Source organism: Lampetra fluviatilis, chromosome 46 (assembly GCF_964198595.1).
Source record: "Lampetra fluviatilis chromosome 46, kcLamFluv1.1, whole genome shotgun sequence".
NCBI classification, from domain to species: domain Eukaryota; kingdom Metazoa; phylum Chordata; class Hyperoartia; order Petromyzontiformes; family Petromyzontidae; genus Lampetra; species Lampetra fluviatilis.
In genome coordinates this window covers 8,898,846-8,919,504 of record NC_136320.1, presented here as the reverse complement: position 1 = coordinate 8,919,504, position 20,659 = coordinate 8,898,846, and the positions used below count along the sequence as shown (strand labels likewise).

Genomic DNA, 20,659 nt, shown 5'->3' with positions numbered 1-20,659 from the left:
ACTGTGGCACCCCCATCATACCCTCACTCGACCTAACCCATCATACCATGACCGGCTGATGATCGACTACTGTACCCATTTACACTGCCCAGGTGGACGGTGGACAGGCGGGTGGAAAAAACCTTGTACCATTGTTTTAATTGCTGTGACGGGAAATTGAGCCAGTGAACCTCTGAATTGCAAGTTCAGTGTGCCAAGCATTACACACTGCAGCATTATCACTGGCTTATGTTTCACAAATACATGAGTAAAAACGGACAGCCACACTTTAAGAAACTATTACACTGATTTATTAAATTAAAATGGCTTCGAGTGTGTAAACAGACATTCTTTCAAAGTTATAATGACAATCAAAATGATTTCGATATAGCTAAATAGGACTAAGAATCAATGAAAATTACTTTCGACTGTTTAAAAAACAATTTTAAAACTATACTAAATAAAAAAACTTAATGTTTATTTATTCACTTAAAATTGCCATTTAAAACATTTCCATAACTACACATTCTATACATTCTGGAGAAAAAAACATGCTTTGCACTGATGAATAAACACAACCCCTAAAGTAATCATCCATTTGTTTGTATCGCATCTGGAATTATTGAGATGTGAGTACAGCAATTAGAAATGACTATCTACCAAATACAATCATAAAAAGTGTATATGGTCCTCAAAGAAACACGGTATGTTGTTTTACATTCACAAAGTATTGCTGTTTGTGCAAGTGTTCAACAAAACCAGGCTAAATAAAGTAATCGTCAGTTAAAAAAATAATCAAGTTTTTAGGATCACACGTACAGAGATTTGTCAAAAAATTAAGGTTAATCTGAAAACCACACAATCAAACCTTTGGCGTAAAAACCACCACACGTCCATACATTGACGGGCACAATGTTAAAATTAGCCTGATAAGAAAAATGCCACAAGGCCTCATCCACTCTTGCTAAGCAGCACAGAGTTTACTGCATAAAAAACAAGCCAGTCATGTGTTAGTAGAATGGAAATCCGTACCATTATTTCCTGCCAAATAGTCAACTATTTTCTTCCTGTATGAAAATTTGAACGATTTGTCCAATGTTAACTTATTTTTATGCTGGTAGCTCCCTCTAGTGGAGGTTAAGACGCCCACAGTGGCACTAAAAAGTTGAAGGGCCACATCTTTACCTTTTGACAGCTCTTTCTGCCAACACATAAATCAATCATTCCTCAAACGTTACTAAGCAGTCGCATGATACACTCGTTAATCCTCTGCAATATCCTCAACGCCCCTAAAAAACTACTAAACTCAAGAAGCCATAAAAAGCCATGCAAATTTTTACAAAATTCCATGCAAAAAAAACCCCCCGCAATTCTTCACAAGGGCATTTCTATCTTTGCCGTGCCCGAGACAACCCTCTGTTTATACCTCTTTTCCACTGTACATCAGAGCTACACCGAGTCCATGCAAAGCCAGAGCCGCTCAGGACATCTGAAGTTGTTTTTCCACCACAGAACCAGAGCCGTACTGCTTGATGTCACAAACAATGGAAGCGTCATTATCTCTGCCTCTGGCCCTACATGACCTTAGGCCAGATTCGGACGTTTTTGTGAAGTCGGCATAAGGTTTTGAATCAGGTTCGCCACGGCTTCGTTTAAACGGTGGAAAAAATAACTTGGCTCCTGAACCATGCTGAGCCATTTCAGCACGGCCTGCCATGGCTTGGTCGTAGTGGAACCGAGGTATTTATAAAAACAGGGTCGACGGCCACATCCAGCTGAGGTAGAAAAACGGCAAATGGTGGAAACCCACCAATCCTGAGAGAGGGCCATGGTGGGAAATGCCCCCCGCCCCCCAATTTAAAATCGTTTGCGCTTGGGCAAGGTAGTACGGTACAGAGACTTTCCCAGGCTCTCAATGTACGTCAGGGTCATGATGTCCTTCGTCACCTCCACATGGACGAAGCCTCCAAGGGACTCAAAGTCGGAGAAGTGGAAGCGCAGGGAGTCCTCGGGCACCGCATCCTTGTGCTTCAGTGACTCGTCGATGAAATTGCCGGCGCCGCTCAAGACGTAGCCGATGGGCGAGTCGGTCTCCTGGAGGTACTGCACGTGGAGGGCAGGGGGGGTTAAAAGGTTAAGGTGAAGCCCTGGAACTGTTTGCTCATGGCCACTACTGGATGAAGGGCCTCTGCAGAACCCACCCCCTTACCCCCCACCAAATTGCATTTGACCTACTCTTCCATGCTGGCCAGATGTTTTAGAAAAAGTCGGACGTACCCCACACACACAATTATACTGCTAGGTGGACAGAGGTGGGAGGATTTAAGAAAACTTGCCCTTGGTTTAACCGTTGGCAGTTTGTACCAGCGGCCCAAGGATTGCGTATCCAGTGAGCTAAGCCTGACTCACCCTGGCAGCATCACAACAAAATGCAAAGACAAATAGCCAGACGTGGCCACCGCTTCGCATCTTGCAGCACATGTGCCATGTAGACTTTTCACCCCCCCCACCCCCCCAAATAATTTCGTGCTATTCAATTGAGTAGTCTAACTGATGACTAAAATAGTCATATAGCCCAGCTTTAAAGTTGATTGTTGCTATCTCAACAATACATTTCAAAATATGTAACATGCATAGCATTCGCTCGTTCGACAAGAGAGAACTCGGGAGGCGCGGGGAACCACGGGCGAGTGGGAAGGCAGCAGCCACGCGGTGATCCGGCACAAACAACCACTCAAGACATCAGCAATGGGGATTCAGGCTTTAGACAAGTACAGATCATTCATGTCAGACACTCGCAAAGCGCACGCACAGTATAGTTACTGCAGTGTAGCGGCGGCACACACTTGGACTTGGGAAGTTGGGGTTAGTGGATCACGCAGCCATCAAGTGCAACAGCAACCCGCGAGGTGATATGGATAGTAGCATACCAGAGAACAGCAAGCAGGTTGTGGACCTAGGTTTCATCTATTCATCAAAGGGATGTACCATGTTATAATACTCATTTATCCAGGTAAACCACACAGTCCAAGGTCTTTTTCAGGATCCTGCATTAGAGGAGTTATATTAAGGCGTTATCAGCCAGTTACTGAGTGTTCATACACGTGGGAGGAAATCAGGGCACCAGGAGAAAACCAACGCGAGGGAATAACTCAATCCCATAGGACCTCCGATTAGCACGGTTGGCTATGTACGGTGCGAAAGTTCAACACGTAAGATATTAGCCCAGTGCTGCAAGCGCCTTCTCCTGGCAAGCCAGGGTACAGCACCTCCTCGACGCCCTCGGGAAGGGAGTTTCACAAGATCTGTTCAGCTTTCCACCAACCCTCGTTGCTGCCTCCACAGCGCAGGATTATTCATTACAGGCCACGTGCGGAAAAGCCACAACTGCCCGGGACCAAATCACGAAGCCGCCCCCCTGCCTGCAGTATGCGGATCGGGTTCACAGATCATAAGGGTATATACACGGATGCCAACGATGGCCTCGGCACGTTGGTTTGTTGGTACAGGGCGGCTCAACGCAAAGCACATGCAACGTGCAGTGCGGTGGTGCCCGTATGCCCCACCTGCAGGTTGTGGTCGTGCCCACAGAAGTAAGCGGTAGCCTGGTACTTCTGCAGCAGCGGGTGGAGATGCTTGACCAGACAGTGGGTGGGGCCGTGTTCAGCCACCGACCACACGGGGAAATGCCCTGCGACCACCACAAACTCCGACCTGGGCGGCAAAAACATCATCCCCCACCATGGGACTTTAAACATTGCAAATTAAACCAGAGCTCGGAAACAAAAATCGTGCACACGTATGGATTACGCAGTGCTTTCCCGCCAGACGTTTAGGTTGGGTAGCCGTAAGAACAAAAAGCATTTGCATTTTTTGCACTGGAAGGCTTCACTACATTTTGCACAACCCCCTTTGATCAATATGACCAGTTATCAAGAGGGTACATTCCTACTATCAACAACTTTGCACCCAAGTTTCGTTTATTATGGATGTTTACAGTCTACGGCCAGAACTTCATTGTTGCAACTGTGCCCTCGCATTAGTTGGGCAAGGTGGCGCAACTTGTAACTCACCACAGGAGAGGTAAGACATACGTTGTAAAGTCTCAAGAATGATCACCTTCGAGACTCGTGGTTTTAAACAATGTTGAGTGTCTCTGCCGTGCTACGGATTCCCACATTTTGTTTACCCTGTTGTAAATAATGCAGTCGGCCATTATTTATTGCAGCGTCTCACCGTGGCTGCTGCTGCCAATGGTTCATGTCTCGTGCAAGGGTCAGCTACACAAGTTTTGTCTTTACGACGCAGCCTTTCTACGTAGAAAACATGGAAAATGTATAACTCCAAGGTGATTATTTTTCTTTAATTTAATGGTGTTCACCAAGTGCTGTGCATTAGCCTAGTGCTGCTACGTAAACTCATTTAGTAACAGCCCCCACTCTAATCAAAAGGTAGGCTCCCCTTTCGCTGCTTGACGGTTATGTCTGCTTCATGCTCTTGTTTTTTCCCCTCCGTTTCTTGATTTTCTCTCAGATCATTGGGTTCCCCTCAGTGCAATGCGCCAACCATGATGCCACCGCTACACACACACACGGGCCGTGGCGTGCAGCGCTATCTATGCAGCCACTCACTTGGCCGCCTTGAGTTTCTCCTTGAGCCATTTAAACTGCCTGTTGGAAAGCTCGAGGTCATCGGGACCCTCAGGCTGCCCATGCCCAAAGTCATCGGTGTTCCCGCACATCGTGATCGTGTCGATCATGAGCAGGGTGAGGCTCGCATTGGAGCCTGGAATGGGCAGCACCACGTCGTAGTAGAAGTCCGGGAAGTGCCTGCACGACGAACACGACGGTTAAGGGTTTTGTGCATTGTGCACAGAATTGCAGTCGTTCAGAATCCCAAAGGAGGGCAACTATTAGACCATTATACCTCGTTTCAAAAGGGGGCATTAAAAAACATCATGGGGGTGGGGGGGCAGTATGACAAGACAATGTTAAACAAGCTTCATAACAAACGTTCAATGCCAAGAATAATTCAATGCTATTGGTTTTGTATCATCGTGCATTCTTCTTCAGCTCTCTCTCCCCCTATGTGTCGGAGGAAAGGCAGCGGTGACCCCTTACTTAAATTGTGATAACTTCTGCGCCGACAATGTTTGACTTGATGATAAAAACATAGAAAAGAGGGGAGGGTTGAGCCTTCAACTTGGAGGATTGGGCCCATTTCCAGGCCAGCCAATGCTACGGGGCTAGGGGGAGGGACACGCAGCAGGTTTGAGCGTCAATTTTTTTGTGGGAAGTAGCTGGGTAGCGAAGCGTGTTTATCTGCCCACGTGTTGCACATTTTAAAAACACCGACTTGAACAACTGAAATTCCCCTAAGGCACGTGTACCAATTCTCTTATGTCACATCTGCTGTTACCACATCGTCACCACAACCTTCCATCTCCCCCTCGAACTCCCTCTCCCCCTTTTTCTGCCCTGCACCAGCAGTATCTCTCCATAGCCCTTCGTAACCCTTTCCGAGACGACTGCATGTTTCAGGACGAGTCCCATTCACCGCCGAATCTCGGAATGTGCAAAGCCGTTCAGCGTTAATTTTATTTTAGAGGTGGTAGAGCACTGTTTTTAAGACCTTGTACTCACCGCAAAGAACTGTAGTGACAGGACCACTCTATGATAGCTGGTGCCAAACCATGCGACAGGCCCTTCCACATGGCTTTGTGGGAGCCTCGGTAACGATAAAATATTTTTTTTACTTCTGGTTCTGTTACGCTGACGTACACATTCTCCAGAACAGTAAAGGGTTAACTTCATCTTCTTGCCAAGCCTCCACCTTCATTCCTCCTCCTCCCCCCTCTCTCTCTAAAGATATTCCCAATGTCCACCTTATCGTTCTCAACTCCCTTCTTTCAAGCGCCCTGTCTTCTTTCTCTCAAGTCTACATGAATAAAGAGACTGTATTGACAAGTGGGAGAGACAGGACCGAGTTCTGCTTAATAGGTGCTTGGGAACAACCCAAGGATTTGTAAACGTGCCCAAGGGACTTGGGGAGCAGCATTACCAGCGAGAGGAGCGATGAGAGTAGGCGATCTGCGCCGACACGTTGCCTTTGTGGTCGTGGTTGCCAGCGATGACGTACCAAGGAATGTGCAACTCTGGCGCAGAGTACACGGACTCAAAGGTTTCCTGGAGGATGGAATTTTTTGTATGTTAACACCACCGCACCGTCACGATTTATTTGCTGGTGGAAAAAGTTGTTTATCCTGTTTGGGACAAAAATGGACAAATCTGCCGACAATGGAAGCACTAAATTATGGCGGCGAGGCACTTTTTTTACAATGCAATTTTAGGAGAAGTTGTCGAAATAGGTCACATGCATCGCGTTTCCTACGAGAGCCACTATTGCAATTTGGTATGGCAATGGTCAAAGCAAATTTAACTATAACTTGATTACCTAAGAAGCAACCAATCGGAAGATTTTAACTTTCACCCTTCCAGATATCATCCACCATGCTCCAGCTCAACCACCACATTCTCTCCCCAATGAATCCCATACAGCCTCGGGTGGGGGGATAGGCAGCAAACAGATTTGGTCATGAATATAAACGAGACAGTAAAAAGGTTAAGATGCAGCCCTTCAATTTCTTGAGCAAGCAAATGCTGGCAGAAGGGCCTTCATTCGAGGTAGCTCTAGACAGCCCCTATTACAGGGTATTTGGCCTCATCGTCCACACTGCAAAAAGGTCTTGAAAAAGGTGAGAGTACCCACACTTCACCCCACCACAGACACATGGCCTGCCGATCGACTCAGGTGCACCCGTTCATTTACATTGCTGGGTGAACAGGGATTAAGGGGGGTTTAAGAAACTTGCCCAATATTTGAACTGCTTTACCTGTAGATCGAATCGAACCTGCAGCCAGCGTGCTATAACCATTACACCATGGCAGCACCCCTAACTAGACAGTACAAGATGGGAAAAAATGATGCGTTCCCCGAATGGAAAAAGCATTAAAAATGGCTACTTTTCAGGCAATGGCACATCTGCACAGCACTGGAAGAGCCATATCCCAAAAACTTCGCCAATTATATACTTTTTATTTTAAAGGCATTGTTGACAGAAAAGTGTGACACGTTGGAGTGCTATTTATACTTGCGCAGCACTGCCAACGAACACAGTTTCACCACACAAGTAGTTTTATTCTTGAATGGAATCGCAGTTCCGAGCCATTAGGCACCCGAAGCACTCGCCGAGAAGCGGGGATCATCGACGCTGCGGACGCCTGTGAAGTAGAAGTTGTCTCCAAGCGCCAGCACGAAGTCGGCACCCATGGTCTGGGCCACGCGAGTCATCCCCTTTGCCGTGGCCACCTCCAGCGGCGTGACGTAGGGCGGCAGCGGAAGGCCGCCCCAATCCCCAACGGCAATGAAACGCAGTGCCGGCTTAAGCTGATCTCCTGCCGAAGATTGCACAGGTTCCGTACAAGTTAGCTCACTACTTCATCGCTGCCATCATCACTGCTTCGGAATAAAGATTGACATTGTCCCCCGCACCTCCCGATTAGCATAGTTGGCTACATACGGTGCGAAAGAAGTTCATACATACATTATAGGGCACTTAACTGCCACAACAGCACATTGCATCACATTACAAACGCTCCAATAACGTGTTGCAATCCAGCAAGGGGACAGTGACAGCCGTCCCTGTGCGGCACAAGGCATACACAGCACCAGCCTGCAAATGGCCACGAGTCTGCTTGTAAGAGGCAGTGTTGCCACGTAGCTTCCCAATTAAGTCACTTAAGTAATTTATCAAATATGGGTAATTCCGATTTATTAATATTTTCCAACTTGCTCCTTTTTAAAAATGCTTTTTAACGCTTTTCACCCAAATAAGCTTTATACGCCTCACCTTACCATATTAATAAAAAAGTGTGCCGTTCCTGGCCCTGCCCCCCTCAACCATTATATATACGGAGTGGTATCTCTTGTAATCCCTCATTTACTTGATACAGCTGTCGGGCTGTGATGGTTCCACCTGAAGACGGAGGCTTGTGTTGCCTCCGAAACGTCGTGATTTTTTATTTTACTTTCATTAATTTAAATTTTTTACCTACCTGACTTTACCGAAAAAACCTAAGAATATGAATCCTTGCAGTCACGAAAGCTTCAAATCTAAAATTTATATGTTAGCTATATCGGTCGGTCCAACTGTAACAGGGAGGCATGATAACTCTCAAAGATGATGCAAAAATGAACCAAATTGTAAAGCGGTGTTTGTTGTTTGGGACTCACCCAATTGAAAGCCGGACACATTCATAAAAGGGTTTGCCAAAACTTAGAGAGACAAACCGGAGAGAAAAAATAACTATTTGCAATCCTAATGCTATGTATCCAGGGAATACTCATTGAGTCTCAAGGACCTGTATTGGCAGAGCCAATTCATCATTGTTAATGCAGAGGGGATGTCAAGAGATGATTGAACTCTATGAACGGATAATTCTAAAATGTCTACATAAGTCACCAACCTGTTTACTCCACTGCCATCCAGATTTGTGTTCATCACAATGTGCAATTCGTAATCTCCTGGGCTCCTAAGCACACGATTACAGCGGTGTTCTTCCAAAAATATCAGAAGTCTCTTTTAGACATTCACGTATAAATGTAATCTATTACTCAGAATCTTTTGTTTGGGCAGAATTGAAAGCCTGGACTGGATTCAGCTGTTGGAATCTATCGATAATAAATTTAAGATGCTGTGTGTAATGTACCAGTCTTTAAAAAACAACACATTTTGCGAGATGTTTACAGGGCAAGTGTAAACACCGACGCAGGACATGCACGTGCTCTTAAACCAAGAATATATACACCACTATCTACGCCAAAAGCCTTAGCTTCTGTATGGCACGTAAGATTAACATCACATTATAAAATGAGCCGTTACGGCAAAAGCAAATGTTGGCAGCAGTAACGCATCAAGAAGGAAATTTACGCCATAACAAAGTGGATAGTCTATGACCTCAGCACCTGGAATGTGTTCAATCTCAGAGCCAAGCAGGTTTGCACTTTAGAAAGTGCTTTGGTGGGCAACCACCAATGCAAAAATCAAGCCGGTCGGGGCTACATGCTGGGCAGAGGGCAGTGCATAAAAACAAAGACATGATGGTATTGGACTTCTCTGCTCCCATGTCTATGCATGCCATCTTCACCGACCCACACTGCCCAGTGGTGGAGTTATGGTCAAACAAGTACCATGACTCACACTTTGGGGGGGGGCACTCATCCAGCAGTGGATTGGGCCAGAATTCGGTACACGTGGATAGGTTTAGGGCTCTGGAGATTGTGGGATAAAAAGGTTCAGCTTGCATTCAAAATGCAAAATCAGCACGAAAGGGATTTGCAATATAAAGACCGCTTACACATACAAAAACACATATAATGTGGGTCTGATTGGTTGCGAATGTGGTTGTCTTGCGTCAAACGCCTCCGACTGCATAAACAAGCGTGTGGTTATAATGTATGGAAAACAATGGGGCCGAGACTTGCACTCACAAACACTTAATCTTGTGTGTATACAGCACAGCATAGTAACAGGAAGAATATATTGTTATACACAATCGTAATTAACGGGCCGTGCTTTGTTATTTGCAATGTATTCAGTGATCAGTTAGTGCTTTGGGAAGTGACACATCTTCTGGGTGGAGGAGCTTGAAAATAGAACATCAATTTCTGAATCAGTCATTAGCAAGGCAAAACGCACACTTTTTTTTAATCAACAAGGCAGTCTCTTTGTGAATGCTATCAGTAGTGTTTTCAGAGAGTTTCTACACCACTGTCAGTTTATTACAACAGCTACATCGATTACAATGGGGGCGGGGGGGCGCATTGCACAATGTGCCCTCTTATTTCAAACGAAGGCAACCCTATTTATTTTAAAGGTCATATGGAAGCCGAGTACTGTCACAAACAAGATGGTGATAGCAAGCAAATGGCTGTATTGCTCACCTCCACTATTTTATTGTCCATCTCCCTTCGCCTTTCTACCAGTGACCCATTTGGTATTGTTATCACTTCTCTGCATATATAAAGTGCTTTGAGATCCAGTCGCATTAAAGTGCTTGTAACACAAATATAACAATTTATGTATGGCCTTGTCTCACCTTCGAGACGAAAGTACGCCTTACAGCACAGTTTCAAAGTTAATGCATGCATTTGCAAAGCCTGTTTACATGTTTCACCACGCGTGATTGTGGTTAATGTAGACCTCATGCCTTGTAATAGGTGTCTATTTGGTATTTGAACATCTTAACACCTGTATTCTTGCCAGAAAGGATAAAGCCTATTATTTATGTTTATCATCATCTTGATACTGTCAAAAAAGTTATTATTGTTAATAATTTCCTCATCTAGCCCGAGACCAAATCCACCGGAATGAACCACATCTTGGTCAGATCTCCGGGGCCAAGCCGATTGAAGCCTGAATCGTGCTTGGATGAGTCACTGGCATGTATACAATCGGTGTAGACTGCTACAAGACTACATTGTCAGCAGTGGGAGTTACCTGGCAAAATAAAAAAAATGGTTTATAGGTTTAGAGATGAAGTGCAGCCAAAACAGCCCTGGACTATGCTCCCAATCCAAGACACTCCACCTTCACCAACCTGCACTGACCAGCATGGTGAAGTATGGTCACACAATCGTGGTTGAAACACGAGTACTTTAATTCTGGGTATTGTTTTCTCGACCTTAATTTTCTTACAATTTAATTTTTAATTTTAGAGAGCCAACTTATGTTACAAGAATGTGTTGTTTTTTTACATGTATTTAATATTGATACATGTGCACAGTATGTCTCCTGTGCAGTGGTTGTCTGCTCAGATTATGTTTTTAATGTCGTATTTTGACTTAAATTATTATTGCCAACCATGACAGGTTTTTTGGGCTAGATCTCTTAAATGTGTCCTTATGTTGTGGCTTTTCTCTCCCACACACCGGTGTGCTATACTAGTACCGAATTGGCCTGTTCTGTTTACGTGACAAACATTAATAATAGTAATAGTCTGTGTCGGGTGGTGGCAGGTTTCACGACACATTTATATATTCATGCGATCTACCCCAAAAAAAACTGATTATGGATGATATTGGACGCGAAAGCCGACGTGTTTAACCGATTGTCAAATTGGCGAGCCAGATATCACTTACAAAAAAAACGTACTATTCATTTCTCACCCGGTAAAAAAAACACAATTAAACAAATTAAATGGTGAGGGACTTACCTGGCTTTAGGCCTCCTGGGTATGAGAAGACGCCTCTACATGCCACCAGCGTCAGCAAAGTCACGAGGGTGAACATGTCTGCTATGCGTAGGCCACCCATTATGCAGGAATCTGGCAAGGGCTTGGGGTCAGGAGCAAGGGTTAGAGGTCATTAAAAAGGAGAGGGCAAAGGGGGGGGGAAACAGCGACCACGTGAAAAACAACACCATTGCAGAGCCTGTCCCGATGCGTTGTCGGGTTGTATCTCATGTTGTTAGGCATCATGTGCATGGGGAATATATTTTGCACTGTATGTATCCAACTGTGCTAATTGAAGGTCACTCCACGTGCTGGATAGGTGCTTCTTCGGGAGATGGATTTATCCTCATGAGTTTTTTTTATATCCAATTGAATTCAGTTCCTAACGAAGCTCCTGGAATATAGAGTGAAGAGGAAAACAAACACTGGACCACAGCAAATCCGCGAAAAACTACACGCAGCTGCACGGATCCATGAGGCAGCTGAAATTACCCAACCCAAGCCATTGTTTCAAACAGCAGGGGTGCGCCATAGCTTTTAAATTTGAATGCAGATTTAGGGTTGTTTACAATCCCGTTTTTTACAAAATAAAACAATACTGTATACAGTAAGATAAAACGATACTACACCCAAGAAGTAATAAAATAATATTCATATAAAACAATAACAATTCTCACAACACGAATAACAATTAGTGAGAATTGTTATTGTTTTATATTAATATTATTTTAATATTTCCCTTCTACGTGACTTTACCGAAAGAACCAAGAATATGAACCCCTGCAGTCACGAAAGCTTTAAATCAAAATTTACACCCAAGAACTTAGAATAATTCACCTGATTAAAGTGTGATGTCGTCCGATTTTGTTACCCTACATTTTTTAAGCAATGAGCTTGGATTCTTCATTGTTATTTTGATCATCTGTTCTGATGTTTATTTACAACCCTGCATTCACAATACCAGATTACAAAACAAACCAAAAGGCCTACGAAATTTACCACACAGCTTACCAAGTGGCCCTAAACTGTAGTTTTGGGAAAGATTGCCCAATACCGTACTTAGAATTTTTTAAAATTAATTTAAGGACATCAGCTCAAATTGAACTTCCATTTTGCTAGTGGACTTCTAGGCCATGGGACATTTTTGTTTAGATACAAGTCCTCTGTCACTCCTGGAAGAATGCCAGGAGTGACCATAGTTTCGCCAAGCTCGTCAAAGTGGGTTGAAGGGCCCAAGCCATATTTCCTTATATAAAAACGAAAAATCTATTAGAATTCCATCCTGTAGGGTTTGTTACAAGTTTATTACACGAAAAATAGGCACCATTTTTTTGATACATTACCATCACTGGACTGTAATGTTTATTTTGAGATACCTTATACTTAAATGGCTAGTCCAAAAATTGCCTTTCCATAGAGTATGTTTACCACGCCAAGCACAGCACTTCATATCACGTGCCTGCACCTTGGCAGACGTTAAACGAATACATTGTCCTATCATAATCACAAAAGCTACCATCATGAAAGTTCGGCGAGACTTGGGGACTTTCCCATTTAATACGGTTTGTGTACCATGGAGAGAAGCAGAACGTTGTTGTTACATTTTTGTAAACAAAAGGTTATCTTGGACTGGAGCTTTGGCACCGTTTTCCGGCCATGTGGGAGAACACTGTATGATGGCACAATGTACCGCTGTGGTTGGGTCACATCAATGTGACGGCCGAGGTGTCAACCAGCATGATGCAGTACACGGTGTTACACGTGCATGCTGAACTTCTTTCGCACCGTATGTAGCCAACCGTGCTAATCGGGAGGTGCAGGAGAAGGACAAACTAAAACGCAGTTCTAAAAACGTTTTTCAATCTAGATGATTTAAGAGTGCATAGCTCCAGTGGCTTCCGAATATCGGAAAAGCGTTCCAGACGGCCACAGAAGCGGCGAATCGCTCACCTTGCAACCAACCTCTACATCGTTTCACTCGTCCACGACCCAAGGTGGACTCGTTACACATCTGGACCACGAAACACGTGGCGCTTTGGGGAGGGGGGTGGCCTTCACCCATTAAATAGATTGGACAATCAACTAACTGTAAACTCTTCTTACAAGATCATCGTCATCATCGCGGCCTTCAAGGAGTTTCTTTTGAATGGGTTTGTAACACAATGGAGGTCTCCTATAAACAGCCTAGAACAAAAGCCCCATTGTCACGCAAAGGTTCGACTGGAATGGACTTTAGGAGTTGGTCCTGTGTGTTAATACGATCTAACTCACCATTCAAACTAGATTAGAAGCTTTCGTGACTGCAGGAATTATTCATTGGTTCTTTGGGTAAAGTCACGTAGAAAGAAATTAAATAATAACAGAATACGACGTTTCGATTGCATCACAAGCAACCATCATCAGGTACGAATGAAAGAGAAAACAAACAGTAAACTTGGAAATATAATGCAATACAAACACAGAGTCGGCTAACATAATAGTCAACACTACCTGGTTAATTACATTCTTCCAAAGATTGATAAATTTGAGAGAGACAAAACATAGACACGGAGACACACAGACAGACACATAAGTAGAGAGAGATAACACAGAGAGAGACACACACATAGGCCTATGTGTGTCTGTCTGTGTCGCTGTTTTGTATCTCTCAAATTTAGAAATCTTTGGAAGAACGTAATCAACCAGGTTGAGTGTTATGTGAGCCGACTCTTTGTGTTGTATCGCATTATATTTCCAAGTTTACTAGGTTTGTTTTCTCATTCATTTGTACCTGATGTTGGTTGCCTGTGTTTCAATCGAAACGTCTTATTCTATTATTATTTAATTTCTTTTTACGTGACTTTTCCGAAAGAACCAAAGACTAATCACATTCGTCAAACAACTGCCTTTAGGAAAAAATATGCAAACATTAGGCGACCCAAATGGGCCTTCTCCATGAGCACACAAAGTGCAATGAAAGAGGGTCATTGTCCAAACCGTCTACTACTATATATACTTTTCGATTAAAAAAAAGAGTTGTTAAATTGTTTGTTTGAGGTTTGCAAACCAGAGTATCACCACCAAATAACCCATTGTGTTCGCAGTTTTATTAAGGCATCGTATGAGGCCCCGTTAATCTACGTCTCATGGACAAAGTCCACGTGCACAAGTCATCACATTGATGATGTACCGATGATCTCCCAGTACTGTATCGTGAATCACCACAATAAAAGTCGTCCATAAAGCAGCCCTTGGTAAATGGGAGGTTATTTGACCATATTTCACCACGCTGGTCAGTGTCTGAACAGGTGTTGATGTATTTCACAATTGAACTCTTCCGAAACCGTACTTACAAGGGCGTTTAAAAAAGGAATACAATACTAAATATGGATGTGCAATTAACTTCATATTTTAAAGAACACATGGTTATATTGTTTAAAGTAATTTACAGCGCTTTGTCAATCCACTGCTGGATGAGTGGGTCATGTTTGACCATACTTCACCACGCTGGTCAAGTGGGAAATCAATAAATAACGCAGTGCGCTAACCACAGCGCCACCGCTCTCAATGTTTAACATAATCAGCATTTGTCCACTGCTGGATGAAGGCATCCCCCCTCCACTTTAGCTCTAAAACACAAAGTCGCTTGTGAATAATTACTCGCTGTTACACAATGTAATGTTAGGAGACGGTGGTTGAAGTCTTAACTCACTACAACACACTTGGTATGCTTCATAAAGTGTAGTAAGAGGTAAAAAACAGTACAAAAGTACACACACGTAAGTCGTCAACTTTCATATTTGTCACACAACGACGAGGTTGGCTAAGTTTCAGTGTTGTATTCGTACACACATCTTCCAAGTGTGTGTTGAATGGGGAACATTAGCAACAATGTAGCCCAAGGATGGGGCCGCGATAACAAACTAAACACACACACGGGTAGCAAGGTCACAATAATACAGCACAATCCCCGTGATGTATCAGAATCATTGAAGCGTGGCTCTTAGCCTCTTACCATAGACGAAGGTTTCACGTAACAGTGTTAAAGGTTAAAGGAGTTTCACAAAATCGCAGACAAATCGTGCGAAACGATTCGCAAACTAATCCACTTTCTTTCCTTTAAAGTTCCAAACACCGCCACACAATGAACCACGAAAGGGCGATCAGAGCTCGATACACACAGCACCAACACAACAACAAACACAGAACGAGACACGAGATATAATAAACACACCACGTCAAAGGGCCAGTGGCCGAAACGTCGCCTCTTGTACGAGGCAAGTTTCCGTGTTGATTACCGATGGCTGTTGTCAGTGCTGTAACAAAGTTGTTTTTACCTTTACACGGAACTTAATTGGAGAATTCAAACTTCAGTTTCGTGGTCTTCCTCTGTGGGGATCGGTCCGCTGGAAAGTCAGACGAGAATAGCCCCAACGCAACCACCACTACCAACAACTACCACCATCAACAACAACAAAAGCCTTGGCCCACAGGTTATCCTTCAGGACGCAGCCAATGCCTCGAATCCAAGAGGGCACCAACCCTCGTGGCGATCACAAACCCTGCCCGCCACACACAATGTCGCCTCCCTCTCTCTCTCCCGTATGGTTCAACACTTCCGTGAACACAATCGACGTGAAGACCGCAACTCACCACTGCCAAGTCGTCGGCAGGAGGCGCAATTCCGAAGCTCTTTGTCCGTGATGGATCTCGCACGTGCAGTTGTGCCCCCTCTTGCCAGCAACGTGTTCCTGTGATTACTGCGGTGTTTTAAATTCTAAGTGAATTGGAACTAGGGCTAAACGATTTGGGGAAAATATCTAATTTTCTATTTTTCTGACAGATATTGCGATTAAAAAATTTAAGTCAAGCTTCAGTTCAATATTCACTGTGTAGTAGATTTAAAACGTGTGATGGAGCATTAACACATGATACCATCAAAATATGAACTGCTCTATATATTCTAATGCAAGGATGAGAACTTAAAATATATTAATTGCTTCCAACATGTATTTGTTAAAATGTTTTAATTGAAATAGAACAATCAAACATCGAACAATTGTTAAGTTAAATAAATACAGTTATAATCTTACAAAATAAAACTATTCCAATAAGAAAGTACGGTAATAGGACTTTTCAAATCGTAAAAAATCGCAGCCTTTGCGATTTGCTAATCGCATTGTTTCAAATTGTGATTTCGATTTGAAATCGATTAATTGTCGCCTGATGAAGCTAGTTGTAATTCCTGGCGAAACGTCGTACTCGGATTGTAAATGTTATGGCGTGGCTCTCCAACACACAGGCATACTGTACTAGTACACTACACTATACACTACACTACTATACACTACACTACACACTAGTGCTGTACTAATGACGAATTGGCCACGTTTTGTTTACGTGACAACCCTTACTAGTTGACTGTGTCGGGTGGTAGTGGGTTTTAACGACACATTTATATATTTACGCGATCTAACCCAAAAAACCTCTATTATGGATGATATTGGTCGCGAAAGCCTACGTGTTAAACTGATAATTCAATGTAACTGTTACATTCATATTACTTGAATGTTAATGGATTGACAGGGGACTCGGTAATGTTAATTGACTGTTGATTGAGTTATTGGTGGCGGTGAAGATGTTCACAAACAACACCTTGATATTCAAGTTGATTTAATGTTTCAATATATAAAATACTTGTTTGATTGGGTCTAAAAAATTAACACTGATGCTCGACGCCATGAACAGGAGGGACTGAGATTGGAGCTTTACCACTGGTTATCGTTGCACTCCCACAGCAACCAACACGTCCACATCTCTGGTCAACCTGGTGGTGTCAGTAAGGCATTTGTTTTACGTTGTGTATTCCTGTGTTGTGTCGACGCAAAATGCCCGCAGCCTCTGCCTTGCCCCTGAAAAGCTTTTACGCACTTCCCCATGAGTTCATAATCGCGGCCCTAAATGGCAAATGCGAAATGTTGAGGCATACATTACTTGCCTGTGATGACATGTCCTTCCCTCTTTGGGGCAAGTCACCTATATGCCACATCCCGTATCTCTGTGAGAATGCTTTCGAACTGAACGATAAATGTGGTGTATTTACACCACTACAAAGTCCATCAATTAGTATTGACTTGACATGAAAGACATTCGTTTTGGTAGGGATTTATTTCAGGGTGTAATTGCATTCCCCTCGATTAAGTGAATAATTCTAACATGTGTATGCAGTAAAATGAGCTCAAAGGAGAAATGTTTCTGTGCAGATTGATTATGTGTGTGAGACAGATAAGACATTCTCTCGCAGATAGTTCATTAGACCTCCTTTGCCAGTACCAAAATATAATAATAGGGTTTTTCCCCTTTGATGTTGAAGATGCTCACCCCGAGCCCTCATTACTTTGATATTGCATTATCTTTGAGCCGTACGCCTTTTGGCGTCCTCTGGTCGAGCACCAATTGGGTCGAGGCTCAAAAGAAAGCCGTCCCTTGGTGTGGACCAATCAGTTTTAAGGACAATGAATATATTATCATAGTGTTTTTTGTTTGCATTTTGACTGCAAGTATTGTGGTTAATGCAGACATGCATCCTTGTAAAAAAAAGTTTCAGTTTTGTTACCAGAAAAAAGGGGAAAACCCTATTAATTATCGCAGATAGTTGTAGACGTCGTCCTCTCTCTGTTATTTTAATTCATTAACTTTTTCTCAAAACATGCAGAATTTTGTCTGTTGATCTATCTACCCTGTGTCATCCTCATAACTGAAGTTTGATGTCCATGACAGATGCTTTCCATCGTTTGCGATGTTCAGTGCGTCTCGAGGAGTTCCGTGAAGCTTCTAAAATTGTCCCACATCAATTGTTTTTCTTCGTGTTCCCTTCAACGTTTCTTTCCCAAAAAAAAATCTGGTATCGTGTTGTGGCGCAATGAAATGGGCTACAGATGAAGTGGGTTTCTATCGTGTCCGTCCAGTGATGTTGTGTACATTCTTGACGTTTTTTTTTATTCAAAAGGAATGTGCCTTCGGGCTTGTTATCTCATCAATATGGGAGCACACAAAGGTGGGATTAACTCAAACACGCGAATGCAGCGTGATCAGCGGATTGCCAGCAGACACGTGGTTTGCCTCCGACCCAAATCACCCGGAATGTGCCGAGATGGAGGACTGACACTCGTCTGCCCCGTAGTTGTGACCTTGTTGAAAAGAGTGGCCTATATAAAACTCAGGGGGAGTGGGATACAGAATAGTGAAGTGTAAACAAACCTTCAGCAGATATCTTTTTGGGTTAGATCGCGTAAATCTAAATGTTGCTAAACCCGCCACAGCCAATTAGTACGTCATGTAAACAAAAGATGCCAATTTGTTACTAGTTCAGTAAACCGACAATATTTACAATTCGAGTACTAGGGGTGGGTTTACTAACACACGAGTGAACTGGTAACGAAGTGACGTCTTGTTCACGTGACAAACCTTACTAATTGGCTGTGTCGGGTGGTGGCGGGTTAAACGACACGTTTATATTTACGCGATCTAACCCAAAACAACTCTATTATGGATATTGGTCACGAAAGCCTACGTGTTAAACAAACCCTCAACAAAAGTAAAAATATGAAAATAATGATTAACAATCCCACCTGCTTTTGTATATCATGCATTCAGCTGGAGTGATCCCTCTTCTGTGTATGGATAAAGGCTGCAATGCCCATCACTTAATTGTCACTGGTGTTAAATACTGCACCAACATCGGTGGACTTGAATATAATAGTTTCGAAGGGTGGCCGAGCCTTTAACATGGGACTCGGCCACTTCTAGTGCATACCAGCCGATCCGGGCATGACGTTGCAAGATAAGCAGTGGCCAGGAGATGGCAGTACAACAATAGTTCTCCGTCCACATGGATTTACTTGGTTTGTGTGCCAAGTGCTAACCCTCCGAAACGTCGTGATTTTTATTTTATTTTACTTTCATTAATTTTAATGTTTTACCTACGTGACTTTACCGAAAAAACCTAAGAATATGAATCCTTGCAGTCACGAAAGCTTCAAATCTAGAATTAAGTGCTAACCCCTTATACGCGTGGGTTTCTCCTAAACGTCCCAATGCAGAGCCCTCCTGAAAGTCTCAATTGTTGGGTTTCTAAGTCACTTTTTTCCCCATTCTAGAGCCGTTTATTGAATAAGCACGGTTTGGCTACGTGCGGTGCAAACGTTCCACATACGTGCGTACAAAATAATGCGTCATTTAAGTATATGCATTTCACATGCGAAAAGAACGTACACGTAGTCCCTTCGTCAATCAACGGCTGGATGATACCATCCTACACCATGGAGGTCGTGGGTATCATTTTACCAGACTTCACCACGCTGGCCAATGCAGGTGGATGAAGGCTATTGCGTAGATGTGGGCTCATTATGGATGTTTTTACCATCAGGATTAGTGTACTCTATCCAATTTGGGGATCACTTAGGACTCGGCAGTAAATTAGTTACGAGCATTTAAAGCTTTCGTGACTGCAGGGATTCATTCTCACGACGTTTCGGCCACAACGCAAGCAGCCGTCCAACCTGAGGACGGCTGCTTACGTTGTGGCCGAAACGTCGTGAGAATTATTTTATTATGCTTTATTTTTATTATTTTATTACTTCCCTTCTACGTGACTTTACCGAAAGAACCAAGAAGATAGTTACGAGCAGCCATGATGTGCAGTTATCCAGCTCTGGTAGACATGGGGGCTCGCAATTGGAAGGTTAGAGTTAAAATCCCATAATCCCTCCTGGGTCAATAACATGTGCACCACTTTGTTTGAAGTCGGCAGTTTCCCCCCCCCCCCCCATTCAGACATTCCTCCCATAGCTACGTGAAATTGCAATCACGGCTTCGGGGCCGCCAGTGGAAAGTATTCGCACCGAACAATTTGCTTGTCAAGAGGGGTTGCACGATGGAGACTCGCCACCTACCACAGTAATAGTTTCTACCACGAGTGGGCCTCCCCACAATGCGGGGAATACACTTGGCCATACAGTGCTTGAACATGCCAAGTGTGGTATGAAAGGCAGGTAGCAAACTACAATACACTGGATGCCCCGTTGGAGTCTGCACCAAGGTTTTCACACAGTAGTTGCTCTATCCAGACTCACCCTTACTTAGCTTCATTAGATGTGACAATATTAAGTGCCTTCCGAATGATTTGGTTTGATTGGAGATTTAAATTTATTACAAACACTACCGATGCATTTGCGCTCAATGCTGTGGAAAGCAGGTACCGGTTGCCAGCCAGCCAAACTTTTTTCTAATGCAGTACGATATATAGTATATGACACTCCACACTGTTTATTGCAGGGTTTTCCAAGGCAGAGCACATGAGTATAATACAAAGATGGATTTTACTGCACTGGCCCGTTTCCCACGATGTT

General features: G+C 43.5%; 1 protein-coding gene across 1 annotated transcript; it reads right to left on the bottom strand.

The window, feature by feature from the left end:
* Positions 1-274: 274 nt before the first annotated feature.
* On the bottom strand, positions 275-15,878 carry ACP5 (acid phosphatase 5, tartrate resistant). Its single transcript, XM_078877089.1, has 7 exons — positions 15,587-15,878; positions 11,253-11,373; positions 7,228-7,433; positions 6,040-6,164; positions 4,611-4,808; positions 3,546-3,693; positions 275-2,082 (listed from the first exon to the last, which is right to left on the bottom strand). The coding sequence occupies exons 2-7, from the start codon at positions 11,350-11,352 to the stop codon at positions 1,837-1,839; spliced, it is 1,023 nt and encodes a 340-aa protein (XP_078733215.1). The 5' UTR covers positions 11,353-11,373; positions 15,587-15,878; the 3' UTR covers positions 275-1,836.
* Between the last annotated feature and the right edge of the window lie 4,781 nt (positions 15,879-20,659).